The 25,162-nt window shown below is 37.1% G+C and overlaps 1 protein-coding gene across 28 annotated transcripts in view; it reads right to left on the reverse strand.

Annotated features, from left to right (window-relative positions):
• Positions 1 to 25,162, reverse strand: part of LOC128685599 (protein bric-a-brac 1-like) — a 518,998-nt gene that overhangs the window by 300,603 nt on the left and 193,233 nt on the right. Inside the window, exon 6 of one of the 28 annotated variants that reach the window (XM_070087914.1) lies at positions 1,594 to 9,168. The exons of the other annotated variants lie outside the window; for them this stretch is intronic. Coding sequence (XP_069944015.1) covers positions 8,896 to 9,168 — 273 coding nt within the window. The 3' untranslated portion in view covers positions 1,594 to 8,895. Of the gene's footprint in view, positions 1 to 1,593; positions 9,169 to 25,162 lie in introns of those variants that run through there. 28 annotated transcript variants of the gene reach the window in all.

Genomic DNA, 25,162 nt, shown 5'->3' on the forward strand with positions numbered 1-25,162 from the left:
TCATGGCATTTCGGTGGCATGACAAACGTGATGTCACACTGCTGACATCAGTTCACCGACACGAAATGGTAGAGACTGGCAAGCAGAATAGAGAGACCAATGAACCTATTGTAAAACCTGCAGCTGTGATGGATTACAACCTCAATATGCGCTTAGTGGACAAATGTGACATGCAGATTGGGTTTGCTGACTGTGTTCGCAAGAGTTATAAGTGGTACATAAAACTGTTTTTCCATCTTCTTGACATTTCCATGCTGAATGCTTATAATATGTATAAGTTGAAGACCAAGAACAAACCCAAATATGGTGAATTTTGTTTGTCAGTCATCAGACAAATAATATTCAAGTACCAAGAAACAACACCTGCAATAGACCAGCGCCCACGAATTATCAACACATGTCCTCTCGTCTGAGGCCTGGTGATCACTACCCCATACCACTGCCTGCTACTACTGCCAAGAAAAATGCTCAGAAGAGGTGTTTTGTCTGTGGACATACCACAAAACGCCCACAAAAACGCAGAGACACTCGTTTTATGTGTGAGGAGTGTAAGACACCATTGTGCTTATACCCATGTTTCAAAGAATTCCACAAGCTGCAGCACTTCTAATAAAGTGTCCAGTGATTGTACATATGTATATATATTATAAAGCAATCGTAATAAACATTTGTTTACATTGTTTGTTTGTGTAAACAAGTTTTAGCAACATTATAATGATACGAGTGTTTTTGCTATAATTGTGTTACATTCAACGAGTGTATATTTGAACATTGCACAATAATTTGGTCTCACAGGCCACAAAAGTTATGTGAAAAAATAAAATAGTGAAAAAAACAAGAAACCATCGAATACAAGTAAATAAAAGTTTACCGGGTGAGCGGCAGTCGCCGCTGTTGCCGCCAGCAGATCAATTTCAGCAAACTTCAGGACTCTATATCTCGGTAAGTACTGATGGGAAAAATTTTTTTTTTGGGACTAAAACAATCAGAAAAATAATCTTAACATTTTCATAAGAAAAAATAATTTTTTTTTTTTCGAATATTTTGCGACACCAGGAGCAACTTCAGGATTGGGCCCTTCGACAGTCAAAGGGTTAAGTTTCCCGAGCATGTACAGCAAAATTTTTGAAAAAAAAAAAAAAAAAAAAAAAAAAAAATCTTAGTTTAAGAGAATATTTTTCAAAACAGAGTAAATAAATGAAATCAGACAAAATCTTAAGGTTTTAGGAAGTGAAGAATATAGTATACTTTTGATTTACCCTTGACAGTTTTCAAGCATTTTCTACTCCCACAGCCTGGCCCTTGGGAAGGTCTGTCTGGTGCTTGTCTACAAGGTCAACCAATAACAATCCCAAACTCCTTCTAGGTACAAAATACCAGTGTTTAAACTTTTCAGATGATCAGAAGAAGTTCATGCACAAAAAGCAAAACCAGGAATGGTCTACAATAGACTGCCTTAAGTCATGTGATCATAGCTTGCATTTTCAATATTGTGCAATTTGATTTTAGTATTTCCATTTGTAGCACACCCTTTCTATTAACCCTTTGACTGTTTCAGGCCCCTTTCTGAAACTGTCATTCTATGTCACTCAATTTTTGAAAAAAAAAAAATTATTTTTTCTTATGAAATGATAGAGAATCTTTTCCCGATGGTAATGACACCAAAAGTTCGAAATTTGGTCGAAAACTCATGGAATTATGCTCCCGCAAAGTTAGCGGTCTCAGCGACATATGCGTATCGGCGATTTTGCCGACTTTGAGCCCTATTTTCAGCCAATTCCATTGTTCCAGTTGACCAAACTCATAGCTATTTCTTTAGAACTCCATTTTATCTATCAGCTGAGTACAAGAAACCTCCCATTTACTAATTTGGACTACCCAATATGGTGGTCAGAAATTGGCAATTTGGCCAATTTCACACAAACTAAAAAAGAAGCCAATTTCAAAATAGGGTCCAGAATAAACAAGGTAGACATTCGTGGCACTAAAATAACATATGCCCTGTTCATTAGTCACATCTCAAGGCCCCTCTTATATTATTATTGCTTTCTATTTTGATTTTTTATTCATACAAAAAAATACAAAATTTACTGTTATGCAGACTACTGCATTATTGTAAAAATGGTATAAATAATATCAGTGCACTAGTGAAAGAATATTAGACTCCTCAGTTGATGTGTATTGGACGTGTGGTGTGATTTATTTACTCCTGAGCATTGGTAAAAAGCGAACATTTCCGCTACTTTGAGTTCAGCTTCAAGGTCGTTTTCATCGTCAAAGTAATGAAAATCATCTCTATTTCTGTAATATGTTTTCCATTTTATCACCTAAGACCATGAAAACACGAATATAACGATAAATACTATACGAAAATACACCTCAAAGTCGGCGTTTTATTCAAAAAAACGATCACAGTTTTTTTTTCTCATCATGCAATGTGTGCTGCAGGATTTTTTTTATGTGGTGCACACTGACCACACAGACCCATTCTCTCACATGTGGGCCTACCAGCTTTCTCCCGCTTGATTTGAAGCCGCTAGAATTATTGAGTATATATACGTCAGAAACATTGGCTCGTAAGACGTATTTATACGTCAAAAACAGTCAAAGGGTTAACCCTTTCAGGGTCTGTGCCGTACGTTCATGGTCCATGCTGTAGATCTATGCCATGAGCTCAGCTCACTCTGATAAGCTGTGAGCAGTAAATTTGGGCCTAGATATGAGAGAATACATCTATGTGGTATGTGTGCACCACATAAAACAAATCCTGCAGCACACAGTGCATAATGAGAGAAAAAAACTGAGACAGTAATTTTCGATTAAAACAGCGACTTTGCAGTGTTTTTTCGTACATTTTTTATAGTTGTATTTGCAATATCTTGGTCTCGTTTGATAGAATGGAATATATATTACAGAAATAGAGATGATTTTGATTGGTTTTAGTATTGGAAATTGCTTGAAACTGAGCTCAAATTAGCAGAAATGTTAAATTTTTGCCGATGTTCAAGAGTAAACAAATGACCTCACAAGTCTAATACATGACAGTTGGTGGGTCTAATATACATTCACAAATGTGGTGATATTATTTATACAATTATTACAGTAATGCATAACAGTAAATCTTCTATTTTTTGGTTTGAATAAAAGTTAATTTTGCAAATAAAAAATCAAAATGGAATTCATTTGTAAAGCCTGAAAACATAACTAATGAACAGAGTAAATGTTAGTTTAGTGCCAGGAATGCCCGCATTGTTTATTTTGGACCCTATTTTGAAATTGGAATATTTTGAACTTTGCATTAAATTGGCCAAATTACTAATTTCCGGTCACTTTATTTTGTTGTTGAAACAGTTGACTTGGCAATTTCTTGTGCTCAATCGGTAGAATAGGGGTAATACTAGTGAAATAGCTAAGAATTTGGTTGACTGAAATACTGTAATTGCCCTAAAATGGGAGTCAAAGTCGGCAAAATCACCGATGTGTAAATATCGCCAACATATCAAAATTCGCAAGCATAATTTCGTCAATTTTCCATCAAATTTCGTACTTTTTGTTTTATTACCTTCAGAAAAAGATTCTCTACCATTTTATGAGAAAAAAATAAAATTATTTTTTGAAATTCTTGGACCCTGGTGCACACTTTGAAATTTGGCCTCTGGACCCTGAAAGGGTTAATGAATGCCAGAGGAGAATTTATTTTCATTGGTGGTGAACATCTCTGTTAAGAAGTGCTCTGGCAGGCAGGATGGGACCCCCTCCCCCAACTATGCATTGGGAAACTTCACTGTATTAGCACTGCAGGGGAGGGTTTGAGGGTAGGTGAGGAGATGTAAACAAACAGCCTCTCACACAGGTCAGTGTATCTAGACACATGCTGTACAATATTCACTCAGTGCACAATGCTCAGTTTTTCCTTCTCTTCATCGCTCCAGCCTGTCTTTGAATATTTATCATGGCATCCAAACAAAGTGCTGGTGAAGGAAGATAAGCATGAAACAATGCCTATTATGAAAAAATTGGAGTTAACTGAGACACTGAAGGGTGAATGCTTCATGGAGACGGCACGAGTGTTTAGTGATTTAGAAAAAAAAATTTGGTCAATTCAAGATAATGATGCAAAGCTAAATGCTTGTGCAATGGAGAAATGTTCTGGTGATACCAACAAGATGTGGAAAGATGTTTATGTACATTTCAGGATATTTATTATTGGTAATGTTTCACCAAGAGTGAGTTCTTCAGTCACTTGTAGCAAAACATTTCCTATATGTCATGAACTGTACATAAGTGTCCTTTTCCATAGCTTGTGCAATGAGGAATCCTCAATGTGACAGTGAAAAGAATGAGAAATAGGCCCTTACCAGTTAAATAAAAGAGAAATATTAAAAAATGTGAAGACTCAAAAATAAAGGAAAAGTGTTCAACTTGATGGCTTTATTATTATTCTTAGGGAAAAAAGCCTTATCATACTATAAAAGTGTGAGGGTGAGGGGGGAGGGAGGGAGGGAGGGAGGGAAAGCGGACCTCTTTGCCAAACATTTTGCTACCAATATGCAAGTTCCTGATCCAGCAAGGGCCCCTCCTTGGCTAGCTGCAAGAACTGTGTCAAAATGTCAGTGGAGACAATAAGGCAGGAGGAGGTGCATTTCCTTCTTAATCGCTTGACCAAGAAAAGGTTGTGGGCTCAGATGGGTTGGGCCCAAGATTGTTGAGAAGATGTGCAGACCAGCTAGCAGCACCTCTAGCTCGCATCCTTCAGCACTGCCTAGTACAGTGTAAATGGCCCTCTCTATGGAAAGAGGCAAATTAAGTCCCTGTTCACAAAAAGAAGAGCAGAGCATAAATCAGCAACTACAGACCAGTGTCACTCCTGTCAACCACTGGCAAGATCCTTGAGACAATACTCTCAAGACAAATGACCGAGTTTTTTGACAGCTACTCACTACTTTGTGACTGTCAATATGGACTCAGGAAAGGTTACTCTACTGCTGATCTGTTGTTAAACCTCTCCACTAAATGACACCAACCACTGGATGAATCCAAAGTCAGCTGTGTGGTAGCACTGGACATTGCTGGTGCTTTCGACCAAGTGTGACACCAGGGACTTTTTGCACAACTGCAAGCACTGGGAATTGCAGGCTCTATGCTATGTCTCCTCAGTGATTACCTTCATGGTAGATCTCTAAGGGTAGTTCTCAATGGAACAGAATCAGCAAGACATCCTATTGGGCAGACTTCTGCACACTTTATAGGGTAGTAACAGTTGAAGGGGTAGTTTTGTGCTCAATCAATAGAATGGAAGGCATACTAGCAAAATAACTAAGAATTTGGTCAACTGGAGCAATGAAATTTGTTTAAAATAGTGCTCAAGTAAGTGTAATCACTGATACATAAATTGTGCCCAAACCATTAAATTTGCACCAGCGTAATTCTGTAAGTCTTCCATCAAATTAAACACTTTTGGCAACATTGCCTTTGGAAAAAGATTCTCTACCATTTCAGAAGGATTTTCTTTTTGTTTTTTGTTTTTTTAAGGGGACACTGTGAGCCATATTAATTTTGGGAATCTGGACAGTGACAGAGTTATTGTTTGCAGAATTCACTCTAAAAAAAATAAATCTTCTTAAATGATAGAAAATCTTTTTCTGAAGGCAATGACACCAAAAGTACTTACAGTATTACGCAGGCATAAAGTTAGTGGTCTCAGTGCAATATATGCATCAGCAATTTTGCTCAATTTGCCAATTCTGTTGCTAAATTTGTCCAAAATTCTTAGCTACATATTCTGCTAGTATGCTTCTCCATTCTATCGGGTAAGCACAAGAACCCACCTATTCAACTATCCTATAAAGGTTACAGAAGTCAGTAATTTGGCAAATTTTACACGAAATCAAATAAATACCAATTTTAAAATAAGAGTCCAAAATAAGAAATGTTGACAGTCCTGGCACTAAAACAACATTTCCTTTGTTCATTAATCACATCCCTAGGCCTCTCCTATATTATTACTCTTGCCTTCCATTTTGAATTCACAATCACACAAAACTAGATTTTCTCTATTTCTTGAATAATAAAATATAACCAGGAATGATTAGTGGTTTACAGTGTCCCAAAAATTGAATCAGACCTATTAAAGCCCATAAAACAGACCGGGGAGTATAAGACCTTGTCCATCCTCTGGAAAAATCTGCAAAAATCAAATATTTCCATTGCTGTGAGCCCAATTTCAAGCTAATTCTGCTCCTGAAACCAACCAATATCTACGTGGGGATGCTGGTCTCAATGACATAGTTCTACTTGACAGCCACTAAAGGATTAATTAACCCAGTTTTGTTAATGGTCTATTGGCCCACAGCCATCACAACCTAGTTGAGCTGGCATCAGCAAAGATGGTGATTCAATTTCTTCTTCTTCTACACTTGTTCCAGCAGTATTTCCGATATTTCCTCGTAGTCTTGGGCAATAGATATTGATACTGTGTTCTCTTATTGTGCCTATGGCACCCCTGCTGTTTGCTGGATTTTATACTTCTTCCCATCTGTCTCATGTCTCACACATCACTTTAATTTTTGAATATACTGAAAATGATCTTTCCTGTTACAAGATGTTATATGGAAAGAAAAATTAAAAGTTCTAAATTCAAACATTACACCACTTAAAGTAAAATATAAGTCACTATTCAGTGGCTGGAACAAGTCACACCTGACCCAAAATCTGGATGTGAAACTTTTGGTCTGTCCTGAACAATTATGAAGTCGCAGCTGGTACAGATTTAGGATGGACTGAAATAGTCTTAAGTTTCATCTTTAAATTGTCAGATGGTTAACAGTGTTATCCCAATTTTCTCTATACCTGACAGGAAAGCTCTCTACAAATCAGTCAACTCCACACAAGACTCATCCTTCATCAGGAGAAGAAACCAGTATTTTTTCACCCCCCACTTTAGATCTTCCCTCGGTTTATACATTAGATGATCCTACCAAACTTTCTCCTATAAACTTTTACTTAATTTCCACTGACTATCAATGCCACAGAACTGTATGCAAGATCTGACCAACTAACTGGGTTATACACCATTAAATATAACTTTATATTTATGAATTACAGTAGTACTGTTTATAATAATTTCATGTATACTTCACTAGATTTAGGGCCAAATATTTTCCCTCCAGATGCTTTGGTTCATTCACACTTAAAAGTATCAATATTTTTTAATTAACAGAGACAAACTAATTCCATGTACATTACTGCATTTTTCTGAAATGCTGTTTCAATATGTGTTTAACCCCTTGTATAGTTAGTTATCCTGCTGATTTTTTTTCTTATTTCTACATAATCTATAAGAGAACATATGGGGAAAGTAACCTGTATAGAAATACTAGGTTTAAGGTGGATAACATGCTATCTTTCCCTAGATGAATTGCCTATTATAATACATAAAGGAATTACATCATCATTAAGACATTTACTCATATCATTTGTCTAGTTTGGGCAATGTGAATGTCTCACAATTTTATTAACATGCTCTCATGACCACTTTTTTCTCCATAGTGACACCTACGTTCCTAACAGTCTTCTCACTTTTAATACTGTACTGCACAATCCATGTACATACAGTGGTACCCCGAGTTTCGGCCATAATTCGTTCCAGAAGGCTGTTCGGGTGCTGTTACTGAACGACTTTGTTCCCATAAGGAATAATGTAAATTAGATTAGTCCGTTTCAGACCCCCAAAAATACACTTACAAAATCATTTATAATAATACATTTACATAATTGTTCGAGTTGGGAGTTGTACATAACTCGGGGTACCACTGTACCTTGTTTATACTTTGGCCACTTTCTCCCATTCCACTTGGCACTTATTTACAGTACATTAAATTCCACCATCCATCTATCACTCCATTTTCTCAATTTACCTTTTAGTAGGGCTTTACTTACTTATCATTACTAATTTTCCATAGAATCACTTCATCATTCACAAACAACCATGCAGCTTTTTAGTCTTTCTGGCAGTGTAGTGTATGCAAACTTTGGTAATTTATTACCCATTAAGCTCAATCAATGTATATAGTTCCAGTGAACTTGTCTACACTAAATGCTTATAAAATGTTGTACTGTATACTTTGTTATTAGTAAAACGTAGATCTTTTCATAACAGAACTTTGTAGTCAATGGAAACTATAGTCCATGATAAACAAATAGATGGAGGAAAGAGGATTCTGAAGATTCTATTTCAACCACAATTAAAGAAAAAAATACATTCAACAATAGATTCATATCCATTCTTCATCGTCCCCTCTAAAAAATATTACATTTCTCCTTTAGCTTATCCAACACATATCATTATTATATTAAAAACAAATGCTAACTCTCTTGACTCTCTTATGAATTGTACAGCGCTGCCTGACTTGTATAAGAACACCAACCTTCATGTTTTGAGACAAGGACAAGTTTCATACACACACAGAGAAAAAAAAAAATACGTAGAGGATAAATTCTGTATATCAAAGAAATCGTATTGTCTTTCCAATAAATTTATTAATCTTTTTATATGACCTTGTTATTCTTTATTTCAGGGCCATTTATATTTATAGTTTAACAACAATTTAGACACTTAAAATATTTTATTACATAAGCCCATCCTTTGTTTCCTTTTTTAAAATAATAATGATAATGTATCAGTTTCTTAATTTTTATAATTTATCATTCAGGGCTTCATAAAAATCTGAAAATAACATTAAATGAAAAACTTTTCTTATAGCAATCACCTGAATATTTCAATGCCTATCTTTATAAATAAATGGTTTTTCTTATTAACTGTAAATTAAAATTTCAATTTATAATTTGGAGTTCAGTGCATTGAATTCACAATAAAACATCAGAATAAATTAAAAATTATCTAAGCTGTGAATCTTGCTGTTTATTATATACATCAGTGTGTTTACTGAGGATGTGGACCTTGACATTGGTGCTTTGTGCAGCACGGTAATCACAGAAAGGACACTTGAATGGCCTCTCCCCAGTGTGAGTCCGAATGTGCCGCTTGAGGTCACTTGTCTGCTTGAAAGTTGCTCTATTACAGAAGGGACACTGGTACACTTGTAGTTTTCGACTTCCTCTGCTGTAGAGCCTCAAGGTGCCGCCCTCCTCGCCAGCAACACTTAACGCCTAGGGGGACAAAACCCGCCATTACTGCTGGACATGTAACTTCCATTTACATATCTATCCACTGACTTCAGAAATTTATTTTCCAAAATTAACGCTCTACAGTCATTTGAAGAATGGATATGCTATGTTTTTCATACACTGTAAAATCAGTAGAAATCATACAAAAAGTATACTCAGCCTTTTTTTTTTTTAACTACAGTACAATATTTTACTTCAAAACTTTACAGTTTTTGAAGAAACTAATGTGGCTATTACAAAAGTGAAGTGTCTCTTTTAGTTGCAAAATACATAAAACAAAAGAACACTACACTGTATACAAAAATCAATGTCACTCTTCCCTTCCCTCTCTGCTAAGTTATGATAAAACTACAAAAATAAAGAGTGAGAAAGCAAGTTAACACTAGGACAGATTGCAAGCTCTTGTGGCATGCTAACATTCAAGTGTGTGAGGTTGAAAGGTGTATATATTACAGTTAATGAATGTCAGAGTTGTGTATCAAAGACTCCTCCACTTTTTCACTAACAAAAGAACTGGAGAGAACTGCAGGTGGATACCTGACTTTCCTCATAGTGAACCTCACAATTCCTACTCTAAGACAAGACAGTGATGAGAATATTGATAGATCTCTACCACAACTGAAGCAGAGAAACAAAGAGCACTGAAAGAATGGATCATTTTAAGCTGTTGATAAAGTTAAGGATAAGGAAGATTATACTTATACTATCTTTTGAAGAGTTGCCATACTTCCTCTCTTCCTCCAATCAGTCAGTTAGAACATACCTGATGCTTTCAGCACTTCTCTGTTTATTTTTTTTTTTTTTTTTAGCTCCAGGAGCTATTTTTTTTTTTAGCTCCTCTGAGCTTTTTCTAGCGTGTGCATGTTTTATTTACAGACACCACGACCGCTGTTACTCAGATTCTGATATAATGTATGTTGTGAACACCTTTTAGAACATTTCCCCATCAGAATATTTATAAGCTATTTTGAAGTAAGCCAGTATATTATTATTATAATCAAAAAGAAGTGCGAAGCCACAAGGGCTGTAAGCCAGTATAGCACACGTGTTTCTTATGATTTCAATAATGCTGTGTGAGCATTGAGCAACAATTGCATTTCACTGAATTCCTTTCTTTAAAAGGCATGACGATTTAAATATTTTATGTGGTTTTCTCTATGTTGTTCTCTCATTTTCATTTCTTAGCACTTATCCATATTAAATTCTTTCATCTATCTATAACACCACTTGAACAGCCTATCTAAATCTCATTAAGAGTTTTTGCCATTTTTACTGTTTATTTGCCAAAAGGCCATTGTTTCTCTACAAATACAGTGGACCCCCGCTTAACGATCACCTCCAAATGCGACCAATTATGTAAGTGTATTTATGTAAGTGCGTTTGTACGTGTATGTTTGGGGGTCTGAAATGGACTAATCTACTTCACAATATTCCTTATGGGAAAAAATTCGGTCAGTACTGGCACCTGAACATACTACTGGAATGAAAAAAGTTCGTTAACCGGGGGTCCACTGTATACTGAAATATTTTTTTAATTCCTTCTAACAAGCCACTTGTGTAACTTGTGTAAGTAAGAAACCTTATTGGGCTACCTGGAGGTTATTTCAGGGATCAACGCCCCCGCAGCCTGGTCCATGACCAGGCCTTCCGGTGGATAAGGGCCTGATCAACCGGGTTGTTACTGCTGGCCGCATGTAGTCCAACATACAAACCACAGCCTGGATGATCCGGCATTGTATCTAACCTTATAGCACCCTGCTGGTGATACAAGTTTCATACCAAAATACTGTATACAGTTTTGTAGATGAATGGTTCAGAGAACCGACATGTAAACCCTTGGATAACACAACCCATGAAAAAGCACATTCAGCTGCATGCAACTGAAAAATTACAACCCCAATTTGGTTTGACCCAAAAACACAGGCTATAAATAGTGACAGAATCGAGTAACATGTGAAACCCGTTGACCAGGTAGGGTGAGACCACTGCTTTTCGGGGAGGCCCAGTATCATGCGACCTGCCCTGTGTTTTAACCAAACAATTTTATATATTATCACCACCTTATTTCAACTCCAGATATTAACGAAAGGACTCAAAGGAATTGCCAGTGATTCTGGAGGTGCCAGGAAGAAAGTTAAGCACGAGATTCAAACAGTTTCTAAGATAACTGAGGTATTAGATAAGTTTTGATGTGTGCAGTGAAGGTGGGAGGTGGTACATGAAGGCTATTAACCCATAATTATACTGTAAATGTGGTCCCATTCCTTTAACAGTCATTTATCTATTCTAGCTGTATTTGTACAATTAATGATAATGTTGGTGATTAATAATAAAAATATGAAATGATTATTAAACAAGAAACTTGTGTAGCGAAGGTATAATCTGCACTGTGGAACAGCCAAGAAAACTGTCTGTGGTTTTGAGGACCATCATAGCTGATGATGTACTGGCCCACCACACTACTGGGAGAAGGGCTCAGCAGGGCATAAACTGTGATGACCCTTAAAATTCAAAATAACACACAATTTTATTACAGTACAGCTGCACTTCTATCAATAATTATTTTCTCAAATACTGAACATTCATCTTTAGTACATGTATATGTTTGTTAGGTATAAATGTGGCAAGTACTTTATGTTTGGTACAATTTACTAAGTCAATGTGGGCTTCTAGTTCTCCTGCAGTGCTCCTCTTTCTTAGTCTTTGACTGACTCCACTACTACTACCACCACTACCTCTCAACTTCCTTTCCTTCTACCTTCCTTGTCCCGTCCCTGTTTGCTGGCCTATACGTATATACTGTCTCCTCCTCTCCTTTCTGTTAGTGTGACTTTGTAAATGGTCCATGTCAGACTGAAACATCACCTTAAGCTCCTCTCTCCTATGTGTGGATTATTTGTGTTTCGTTCCAGTCACAGTATTGTGCCTTTTTATTTATTCACCAATGTTAATATGTTGATGGAAGGTAATGGTAGAGATGGTAGTTGTAGGTCATAGGTAGTGGTGGTGGTAGGTAACACTGCCTGTCACATATTTGCACATATACAGCAACCAGCCTATAGGGTATGATTGCACAGTTTCTTATGACTTTTCTCCTAATTAAAAAAAAAATAACCCTTTCAGGGTTTCCGACGTACTAGTAAGTCTTATGCACCAAGGTTATTGACGTACTAGTATGCGTAAATTCTAGCGTCTTCAAGTCTAGTGAGAGAAAGCTGGTAGGCCTACATATGAAAGGATGGTTCTATGTGGTCAGTGTGCGCAGTATAAAAAAATCCTGCAGCACACAGTGCGTAACGAGAACAAAAAAATATCTCCGTGTTTTTGGTTCAAAACAGCGACTTTGCACTGTACAGTGGACCCCCGCATACCACTGGCATTACATAACGTTAAATCCGCATACCGATACATTTTATCGCTACGATTTTGCCTCGCATACTGCTAAAAAACCCGCTCAACACTGTTCGTCCGAGACGCGTCTAATGTGCGGCCTGAGCCAGCCTCACATGTTCCGCCGGTGGCATTGTTTACCAGCCAGCCTCCGCGGTAACATCCAAGCATACAATCGGAACATTTCCTATTATTACAGTGTTTTTGGTGATTTTATCTGCAAAATAAGTGACCATGGGCCCCAAGAAATCTTCTAGTGCCAACCCTACAGCAATAAGGGCAAGAATTACTATAGAGATGAAGAAAGAGATCATTGCTAAGTATGAAAGTGGAGTGTGTGTCTCCGAGCTGGCCAGGTTGTATAATAAACCCCAATCAACCATCGCTACTATTGTGGGCAACAAAACGGCAATCAAGCAAGCTGTTCTTGCCAAAGGTTCGATTGTGTTTTCGAAACAGAGATCGCAAGTGATGGATGATGTTGAGAGACTCTTATTGGTATGGATAAATGAAAAACAGATAGCAGGAGATAGCATCTCTCAAGTGATCATAAGTGAAAAGGCTAGGAAGTTGCATGAGGATTTAATTAAAAAAATGCCTGCAACTAGTGATGATGTGAGTGAATTTAAGGCCAGCAAAGGTTGGTTTGAGAGATTTAAGAAGTGTAGTGGCATACATAGTGTGATAAGGCATGCTGAGGCTGCCAGTTCGGACCACAAAGCAGCTGAAAAATATGTGCAGGAATTCAAGGAGTACATAGACAGTGAAGGACTGAAACCTGAACAAGTGTTTAATTGTGATGAAACAGGCCTGTTTTGAAAGAAAATGCCAAGCAGGACCTACATTACTCAGGAGGAAAAGGCACTCCCAGGACATAAACCTATGAAAGACAGGCTTACTCTGCTGATGTGTTCCAATGTTAGTGGTGATTGCAAAGTGAAGCCTTTATTAGTGTATCACTCAGAAACTCCCAGAGCGTTCAGGCAAAAGAATATCCTCAAGGCTAATTTGTGTGTGCTGTGGAGGGCAAACAGTAAGGCATGGGTCACTAGGGACTTTTTCTATGACTGGTTACACCATGCATTTGCCCCCAATGTGAAAGATTACCTAACTGAAAAGAAATTAGACCTTAAGTGCCTCCTGGTGTTAGACAATGCCCCTGGTCATCCTACAGACGTGGCAGAGCGACTTTATGGGGACATGAGCTTCATTAAGGTGAAGTTTTTGCCTCCTAATACCACTCCTCTCCTGCAGCCCATGGACCAGCAGGTTATTGCAAACTTCAAAAAACTGTACACAAAAGCTGTTTGAAAGGTGCTTTGTAGTGACCTCAGAAACTCAATTGACTCTAAGAGAGTTTTGGAGAGATCACTTTAATATCCTCAATTGTGTAAACCTTATAGGTAAGGCTTGGGAGGGAGTGACTAAGAGGACCTTGAACTCTGCTTGGAAGAAACTGTGGCCAGAATGTGTAGACCAAAGGGATTTTGAAGGGTTTCAGGCTAACCCTGAGAGGAGTATGCCAGTTGAGGAATCCATTGTGGCATTGGGAAAGTCCTTGGGGTTGGAGGTTAGTGGGGATGATGTGGAAGAGGACAATGAAGAACTAACCACTGATGAGCTGCTAGATCAACTTCAACAGCAAGAGGCCAGACCTGAGGAAACTGGTTCGGAGGAGGGGAGAGAGAAATTGAAGAAGTTGCCTACTTCAAAGATTAAGGAAATGTGTGGAATGTGGCTTAAAGTGCAAACCTTTTTTGATGACAATCACCCTAACACAGCTATTGCAAGCCGTGCTGGTGACTATTACACTGACACTGTTGTGAAACACTTTAGGGAAGTCATAAAGGAACGAGAGGTACAGGCCACTATGGACAGATATGTTGTGCGACAGAAGTCCAGTGACTCTGAAGCTGGTCCTAGTGGCATTAAAAGAAGAAGGGAAGTAACCCCAGAAAAGGACTTGACACCTCAAGTCTTAATGGAAGGGGATTCCCCTTCTAAACACTAAGACTCTCTCCTCCTCCCATCCCATCAATCATCACCAGATCTTCAATAAAGGTAAGTGTCATGTAACTGTGCATGCCTTTTTCAGTTTGTGTGTATTAAAATTAATATTTCATGTGGTAAAAAATTTTTTTTTCATACATTGGGGTGTCTTGCACGGATTAATTTGATTTCCATTATTTCTTATGGGGAAAATTCATTCGCATAACGATAATTTCGCATAACAATGAGCTCTCAGGAACGGATTAATATCGTTATGCGGGGGTCCACTGTATTTTCGTATGGTATTTATGGTTGTAGTCTAGTTTTCCTGGTCTCATTTTACAGAAGACATATTACAGAAATTGAGATGATTTTGGTTGGTTTCACAATGAGAAGTACCTTGAAAATGAGCTCAAAGTAGCAGAAATGTTCGATTTTTGCCAAAGTTCAAAAGTAAACAAATCATGCTATGCATCCAATACATGTCAACTGTTGAGTCTAATATTCTTTCACAAGTGTGCTGATATTATTTATACCATTTCTACACTAATGCAGTAGTTTGCATAACAGTAAATCTTCTATTTTTTTTTTTTTGTGAGAATAAAAATTCAAAGTGGAAAGCAAAAGAAATGTAAGAGGGGCCTGGGGACATGACTAATGAACAGAGGAAATGGTATTTTAGTGCCAGGAATGTCTGTCTGGTTTATTCTGGACCTTATTTGGAAATTGGCATCTTTTGAAATTTGTGTGAAATTGGCAAAATTGCCAATTTCTGACCACTTTATTGGATAGTTGAAATTGGTAAATGGGTGGTTTCTTGTACTCATTCGATAGAAAAAAATGGCCTTTTAGCAAAATAGTTATGATTTTTGTCGACTACTACACTGGAATTAGCTGAAAATAGAGCTCAAAGTGGGCGAAATTGCCAATGCATAAACATCGTCGAGACCACTAACTTCGCGAGAACATAACTCCGTAAGTTTTCCATCAAATTTCATACTTTTGGTGTCATTATGATCGGGAAAAGACTCTCTATGATATCACTAGAAAAAAAAAAAATTTCTGAAAAATTTTCGACCCTGAGAACAAGTTTAGGAGAGGGCCTCTCGACCCTGAAAGGGTTAAAGGTTTAAGTGTATCTATTTTTTCCATATGTTTATTTTAATGCTAATTTGAATAAAGCACTGACTCTCTGAAAGATAACCCACATGTTCCTCAAGGGTCAACCTTGAGGATCTTCCCAGGCCAATGCCCCCCCCCCCATGGTCTAGTCCATAACCAGGCCTCTCAGTAGATCAGATCTTAATCAACCAGGCTGTTACCACTGGTCACCAGGAGTCCAACGTACATACCACAGCCCAGCTGGTCAGGCACTGATTTTAGGTATTTATCAAGTTCCCTCTTAAAGACAATCCCCCTTATGTATGATGGGAGGCTGTTGAACAGCCTTGGACCCCTGACACTGCTTTCTCTCAGTGTACTCACAGTACCCTTGCTTTTCATTGGGAGAATTTTACGTCTACTGAGTCTTTTGCTTTCATAGTGATTTATGTATGCAGATTTGGGACCAGTCCCTTAAGGATTTTCCAGGAGTTAATTACAGTGAATCTTTTATGCCTATTGTCCAAAGAGTAGAGGTCAGGGAACTTCAAACATTCCTAGTAACAGAGTTGCTTTACTGAACTTATATGTACAGTGAAAGTCCTCATTACATTCTCCAGATCTGCATTTTCACCTGACTTGAAAGAGGAAGTTAGTGTACAGCAGTATTCCAGCCTAGATAGAACAAGTTTACCTGGAGAGGGTTTCGGGGGTTAACACCCCAGCGGCTCGGTCTGAGACCAGGCCTCATGGTGGATCAGGGTCTGATCAACCAGGCTGTTACTGCTGGCCACACAAAAACTGACGTACGAACTATAGCCCGGTTAATCAGGTACTGACTTAGGTGCCTATCCAGTGATTTCTTGAAGACAGCCAGGGGTCTATTAGTAATCCCCTTTGTGTATGCTGGGAGGCAGTTGAACAGTCTTGGGCCCCAGACACTTACTGTGCTTTCTCTCAATGTACTCGTGCCACCCCTGCTTTTCATTGGGGGAATGTTACATCTCCTGCCGAGTCTTTTGCTTTCATTTTCGTGTTCAGGTTTTGTACCAATCCCTCCAGGACCTTCCAAGTGTATATTAACATGTACATATCTCTCTCGCCTGCGTTCCAGAGAATACAGATCAAGGACCTTCAACCATTCCCAATAATTTAGGTGCCTTATCGTACTTATGCGTGCTGTGAAAATTCTTTGTACACTCTCCAGGTCAGCAATGTCGCCAGCCTTGAAGGGAGCCGTTAGTGTACAGCAGTATTCCAGCCTAGAGAGAGCAAGCGATTTAAAGAGAATCATCATGGGTTTGGCATCCCTAGTTCTGAAGGTTCTCATTATCCATCCTATCTTTTTCCTAGCAGATGCTGTAGATACATTGTCGTGGTCTTTGAAGGCGAGATCCTCTGACATTATCACTCACAGGTCCTTCACATTACTTTTTTGCTCTATTGTATGGTTAGAATTTGTTGTATACCCCAATACATTTTTAATTTCCTCAAGTTTTCCATATCTTAGTTGAAATTTCTCCTTGTTGAACTTAGCGTGGTTTTGAGTGGCCTATTTGAAGATTTGGTTTATGTCCACTTGGAGTCTTGTGGTGTCTTCGATGGAGGTCACTGCCATGTCATCCGCAAAGGAAGACATGGAGCTATGGCTTACATCTCTATCTATGTCAGATATGAGGATGAGGAATAGAATGGAAGCGAGTACTGTGCCTTGTGGAACAGACTTAAAAGAGGATCGTAACTGGCTTGGCATCCCTCATTCTGAAGGTTCACATTATCCATCCTATTATTTTCCTCGCAATTGTGATAATGACACTGTTGTGGTCTACAAGCCACAGAGAAACACTGAAGAAAATATTAAAATTTTCTAAACTATCACTATCAATATGAAGTACAGTATTATCAAAATCAAAATATGTACACCAATAGCCATGATACTCCTAGGAAATATTCAGAAAAATTGGTCAGTTACTTTTAACTATCAACACAATAGTGAATGACTCATTGAGGAAAAACCCTCGTCTTCTACTGCAAGGAAAATTGTCATGTAATTTTGCTGAAATGAGTGCGAGGCAATAAAATTATTTATTAATTATAAAGTATTAATCCTCTCAAGACAAAGGTGTCATACATGAGTACAAATAGGAAATGCGTTTGTTTCGCACTCAGCAGATGGAAGATCACTCCTCCACCATGTCTTGTGCTGAATAGCCCATATGGGTTTAGCAATGTGAATTATTTATTTTATCTCAAAACTAAGTACCCACCAGTAGATGGGAGAGAGATTAGATAGGTACGAGGGTGATTGGCGGCAAAGAGCAGACGGTACAAACAAAAATTTTTTTACATGACTTTAATATTTCCTGCCTTAACAAACAGTTGGACTATACTTCATAAATTGTGCTCTGATGACTTTGCTTTACTCTAAGTAAAGGTTTACTGAACATACAGCACAGTATGCACTTGTTGTTTTAAATACACTGCTGGTATCAAATGAGAGCAATAGATCACTAGCAACTCTTTCTCCATTTCCTGTTTTTTGCCAGAAACATTCTGTTGTGTTATTACACTAGATTTGGTCATTGCCATAAGATTCTGAATTAGGATTTCAGTAAATCACTGTAAGCACACGGCAAATAGCTTCACTCAAAACTTACAACTGAGCTGATCGTGTTGTTGTACGCTCAGTTTACTGATAAACAGTTTGATGATGATCCAGAATTTTCTTTTAAATAAAAACAGTAAAAAATTAAGTTAGTGCTCTAATCAAAATAAAATTGACTTTTAAACTAACCCAACAGCAGAACAGTAGATGAAATACAATTTTCAGCAAAAGTTGTTGGTATGTAACTTTGTAAATTACTCACTTTTATAATGTGGCCCTGAAGAAAAACTGCATAATAAAAATATTGATTAGCAAAAACTAAACAATATATTGAAACTTGTGAGAAACAGGATTAAATGGAATAAGTGCAACAGTCATTAACATTAATGTAAATCATTCTGAAACTTCAGATATAGAAACAAAATCTTGCTAACATATTTTAAATCAGGCTAATAAAATGGTTGCAGGTAACAGGACATTGCAAGTTTATATACCAAAATAATTATTGTAAACGTTATCTTGGAGACATTTATAAAGCAGAATTTCAGTACATATTTCTTGGAATAAAAATTGCAATATTATGCTTTTGGCCCCATTTACCCTCAGAAAGTTGACAAGTATTCATGTGGTTTCATCATATGTTAGCTAGTATAGACTTGCTAAACATTCCAAATATATGTCGATATATTCTGACAAATATCAAGAAATAAGAAAAATAACTATTAGTCCTGGTGTTACCTGAATAATGTTAAGGGAGCTCACACCAACCATGTTGATGCCACAGAAATCGGTTTATTAATGTTTTATGCTGACACTCAAAGGACAACCACTAAGTCTGTAGGAAAGCTACAGACTTACTGGTTAAAAATGTAACCAATCTCCTGCACAGACTAAATATCTAAAGTACCTGTACTGCATTATGGCTTACTGTATGTATAAAAAAGCTTGAGCAAAATATCTCTGAATAGTCAAAAATGAAGGATTTTTAAATTGAGTTCATTTCTTCAATTTGCCATTTGTCTTTTGAGTCTTACTGTTACCGGTCTTGAAAGCTTTTCCACCTCCTTCCTCGGTCCACCTTGAGGCCAGACTTCCCTATTGATCACCAGGTCAACAATACACAAATAACCTGCATTTAAGAGAGAGAGGCTTATGACGACGTTGCAGTCTGACTTGGATCATTTACAAGTCACACTAACACAAGGCTGTGTTAGTTTGACTTGTAAATGGTCCAAGTTGGACTGAAAAGTTGTCATGAGCTTCTCTCTCTCTTATGTGCGGGTTATTTGTATATTGTCCTAGTAATGGAATTGTGCCTTTTTGCTCTTTACCAGGTTAACCAAACTGCTTGTGCTAGTGGTCCACAGACCCCCACACCCATCACAACACAGCATTTCATAAATTTGTGAAATAACACTTTACCACCGTTATCTTAATCAAGCAGAAATAACTTCTGTTCTAGATATAGCTATCATAATCATATTTTGAGTTTATTACAGAATTTTCCATATTTCCTTTGCATCCCACATTTTCTTAAACCACAGAACTACATATTCTGTGACAAATCAACATAACTGTAACTAAATATTTCATCTAAATATGTCAGAAAAATCTATACTATAATGACTCAAGAAATTGTAATGACACGATTGCAAATAAACCATACCCCCGGCCGGGATTGAACCCGCGGTCATAGAGTCTCAAAACTCCAGCCTGTCGCGTTAGCCACTAGACCAGCTAGCCACAATAAGATTCATCCAACTAGGTATATTTCTACACCATAGGAAAGTTAGCACAGGCACCTCTGTGACCACAAATGCAAGTTTTTACAGACGAATCTCCACCTAGCGTGGCCGTGACGAACTCTAGCTCAAGTCCCTTCACGCGACGGGCTGGAGTTTTGAGACTCTATGACCGCGGGTTCAATCCCGGCCGGGGGTATGGTTTATACTATAATGCTTCGTATTAATGCAGAGCAGGAGTTCTCAACCCCTGGGTCACTATCCATTTTTCTTAGGAACCTAACCCTTAAATTAAGGACCTTAAAGCTCTCAAACTTTCTTTGCTGCTAACAAAAAAGTTCAATTTAATAAAATTTTTCAAGTTTTATTAAATATACCTGACTGTGAATACGGAGGTCGTACTCTCAAGCGGAGTAGCATATCTCTGTAGAATCTTTAACCCTTTCACTGTCAGTGTCATATTAGTACGGCTGACAAGCCAGTGTTGTTGCCGTATTAATACCCCAAAATTCTAGGGGCTTCAAATCTAGCGGTAACAAGATGGTAGACCTACATGTGAGAGAATGGGTTTGCATGGTCAGTGTGTGCAGTATAAAAAAAATCCTGCAGCACACAGTGCATATGAGAAAAAAAACTATGACCGTATTTTTGGTTTAACCCTTTCAGGGTCGACAGGCCCTCTCAGAGACTTGTTCTCAGGGTCAGCCAAATTTCAAAAAAAAAAAAAATGATTTTTTCTTATGAAAAGATAGAGAATCTTTTCCCGATCATAATGACACCAAAAGTATGAAATCTGATGGAAAATTTATGGAATTATGCTCTCGCGAAGTTAGCGGTCTCGACGATGTTTACGCATCGGCGATTTTGCCCACTTTGAGCCCTATTTTCGGCCAATTCCAGTGTACTTGTCGACAAAAATCATAACTATTTCGCTAGAACTCCATTTTTCCTATCGAATGAGTACAAGAAACCACCCATTTACCGATTTCAACTATCCAATACAGTGGTCAGAATTTAGCAATTTTGCCAATTTCACACAAATTTCAAAAGATGCCAATTTCCAAATAGGGTCCAGAATAAACAAGAAAGACATTCCTGGCACTAAAATAACATTTCCTCTGTTCATTAGTCACGTCCCCATGCCCCTCTTACATTCTTTTGCTTTCCACTTTGAATTTTTATTCTCACAAAAAAATAGAAGATTTACTGTTATGCAGACCACTGCATTGGTGTAGAAATGGTATAAATAATATCAGCGCACTTGTGAAAGAATATTAGACCCACCAGTTGACGTGTATTGGATGCATAGCATGATTTGTTTACTTTTGAACTTTGGTAAAAATTGAACATTTATGCTACTCTGAGTGCAATTTCAAGGTAGTTTTCTTTGTAAAACCAGTCAATTTCTGTAATATGTCTTCCATTCTATAAAATGAGACCAGGAAAACTAGAATACAACAATAAATACCATGCAAAAATACAGTGCAAATTCGCTGTTTTAATCCAAAAACACGGTCAAAGTTTTTTTTTCCTCATTACGCACTGTGTGCTACAGGATTTTTTTATACCGCGCACACTGACCACATAGACCCATTCTTTCATATGTAGGCCTACCAGCTTTCTCTCACTAGATTTGAGGGCGCTAGAATTTAGGCGTACTAGTACGTCATAAATCCTGGTGCGTAAGCCATACTAGTACAGCCGAAATCCTGAAAGGGTTAAAATGCAGACTGAGGTATATTTTCGTATGGAATTTATGGTTGTAGTATTCTCATTTTCTTGGTCTCATTTGATAGAATGGAAGATATAGTTTTGATTGGTTTGTACCTCTGTATGTGTGCTCAAATTGTTAATAAATAAATAAATAAATTAATAAATGAAAGGTACCTTGAAATTGAGCTCAAAGTAGCAGAAATGTTAAATTTTTGCTAATGTTCACGAGTAAACAAATGACGTCACTGTCCAATGTGTGTCTAACTGGCCACTCTAAGAAAGAAATCACGAATGGGTTGATATTATTTATATAATTATTACAATAATGCAGTAGTCTGCATAACAGTAAATCTTCTATTTTTTGTGTGAACATAAATTCAAAATGGAAAGCAAGAGTAATATAAGAGGGGCCTGGAGATGTGGCTAATAAACAGAGCAAATGTTATTCTAGTGCCAGGAATGTCTGCATTATTTATTCTGGCCCCTATTTTGAAATTGGCATCTTTTGAAATTTGTGTGAAATAGGCTAAATTGCCTATTTCTGACCACTTTATTGAGTAAATGAAATCAGTAAATGGGCAGTTTCTAGCACTCAATCAATAGAACAAATAGAGTTCTAGTGAAACAGCTATGAGTTTTGTTGACTGGATCAATGAAATTGGCCAAAAGTAGGGCTCAAAGTGGGCGAAATCGCCAATACGTAAGTATCGCTGAGACCGCTAACTTTGTGAGAGCATAATTCCGTAAGTTTTCCATTAAATTTCGTTCTTTTGGTGTCATTACCATCAGGAAAAGATTGTCTATCATTTCATGAGAAAATATATACATTTTTTTTTTTTTTAATTTTTTTGACACTGAGAGCAAGTTTGTGAGCAGGGGTCTCAACAGTGAAAGGGTTAGAGGTCGTCCTAAATAAAACATCAGTAATCCCTAATACAGAGATGACATGTAGTGGGGTATGAGAGGAAACTTAAAAAATTTAATACTAAGGTCACAATAAGCTAATGCATCAGCATATATAACAGTCAAAAAAAAAAAAAAATTTTGCCATTTCACTGGACTAGGGTCCATGCAGCATCGAATTATCCTGAGTGCTAACAATTAACAAGCCCATGTAGTGCAAAAATTGAAAGGCTGATGCTATTAACAAATCCCAATTGAAAGATTTTTTACATAGCACGAAGTGACTTTTACCCATCTCAAACTGAAGGATCTTTAGTGTAAAATTAACTGAAGGTTCATGGTGGTAATCATTTTAAGGAGGATGACTCTGAGTTATCTGTAGAGACCTCAAGAAAGATGTGCACTCTCCAGTGCTAAAACAACATAGCTTCCATAAAGCTTTTCATCTATACCGTGTATTAGACCATTGTGGTAATAACGCCTTTTGGATAATGAAACAATTTCTTTCTTAGAAAACTAACACAAAACAGGACAAACACACACTTTTATTATCAATTGACTGTGGATATATTAAAATAGATGTGTACCAACAGTGCCAGTAGGAAAACTCAATTAGTACCTCAGCACAGCATCAGTAGCTTAGTACGGCAGATCATCAATGATCCAACCCCTTCAAGTGGTAGAGTACATTAAGACTTTAAACAATACCAGATTATCACATTATTTTTTTATGATACCTTTGTTTTGCACAATCCTTTTCAGAATTATCTATTTTCATGCTCAATCAAAGACCACCAAGTAATGCTGGAAGTCAAATAATTAATGATTTATTATATGTGTAACTAAGACAGTCATTTATCTCTTTAAAATAAATTAAAATTTCTAGATTATATACAGTACTGCATTTTAATTAAAAAGAAAATGTCAATTTGGTACAGTTTACCCTAAAGACTGTGTTTTAAGTGTGTTTTACATGCTTTATACAACAGGTTATGGTCCCAAGGTTCTGTTCTCATTTCCTTGATGGTACAAATTCTTGAGCAATCTCTTTGTATATGGGTATAGCTTTCTGTTGCCCCAGCACCTAGAGCAAACTGAAAAGAACTAGGCCAATGCTAGACACTTAGCCGACAATTTGTCCTCCTTACATACGTAATATCTATTGTAACTCACATAAACTCAACTCTTGGTATTTGTGAAGCATGTCTGAAAAAGTGTGAATATATTTTTCAAGATGACCAGAATCAATGTGTCAGGGCATTATAAGGGTTATATTCCAGTTCCAACTCCCCTGACACCCAACCCAAATGATAGTACAGTATCATACAAAAATTACTTAAATGTCTGATATGGCCCTCCCCCCAAACAAGGACAGATAACCTATACAGCACAGCTGGAGGTGTATTTTGTGCTATTTGGACAGTCATTCAAACAAGCAGAACTGCCAAAAAAGTAGATCCTTTCAAAATAATTTGTTTAAGCACTGCTATACTGCATTTCTGTCAATAATAGTGTATTAATTTTTTTTTTAATTTTGCATCAAAACTAGCTTAGTAACATTTTTGCATAACTACCATTTGTTTATGAGTGGCAATAGACCACCTATATGCTAGAAGACAAAATAAAGAAGTCCAATAAAGTGAAAAATAACTTCCAAATGAACTAAAATGTAGTGATCATCTCTCTAAGATTCCTGTATTATACATTCTGTATTATGGTACTTGTATAAATAAATACAAGCAGCTAACCACTACAAGGTATGCAACTTTCTTCAGAATGTTAGCAAATAACTATTCAATAGTGACTACGAGAAGAACTGATGAAGAAAAGATAAATTACAGAACAAGCTTTTATTTAGGATAGAGAAAAATGTCATCTCAAATAAAAACATGTTCCGCATTGTCATTTTTTCATTACTGTCAGCAGTGTGCTGTTTGCATATAAGGTAAATAAATCTTTGAAGGAAAGATCTTAATAGTTTTATATCTATCCATCCAACAAAGTGCAGTGAGCACCAGCAATTTGGTCTGAGACCAAGCCGGGAAGGAGAGGAGAGTGGTAATCTATGGAAAGAAAGAGGTACAACACCAGTAGCTAGACCACTGCTCGTGTCCCCTACACCACCTCTTTTCCACACTAAATGCCAAGAAAAATAGCTTACACTTTTCCTCCCATCACAGACACCCCATGAAATTTGTTGAATCTTGGGCAGATCTTGGGTGTGCTCAACATGTATGTACCCAACATCTTTATGCAAATTAAAACGTGAAATGTGAATACGTATAAGCTACAAGAGACTTGCTTTATATCTAAGCTTACAAAGTCGGTATGATTTCAAAAGATTAACACACTTATGAGTAATGCTACACAAGTATACTAATTAATACTTTTTAATAAAGAACAAAGACACAATGATCACTTTAAGTTGAAGATAATTTCACCTTGTCTATACGAGAATTAATAAAACACTGTAGCTGAGAGAACAATAATATAGCAGCAGCTGTACTATATTTCAACTTCAAAACTAATCCAT

Source organism: Cherax quadricarinatus, chromosome 23 (assembly GCF_038502225.1).
Source record: "Cherax quadricarinatus isolate ZL_2023a chromosome 23, ASM3850222v1, whole genome shotgun sequence".
In the NCBI taxonomy this organism is placed as follows: domain Eukaryota; kingdom Metazoa; phylum Arthropoda; class Malacostraca; order Decapoda; family Parastacidae; genus Cherax; species Cherax quadricarinatus.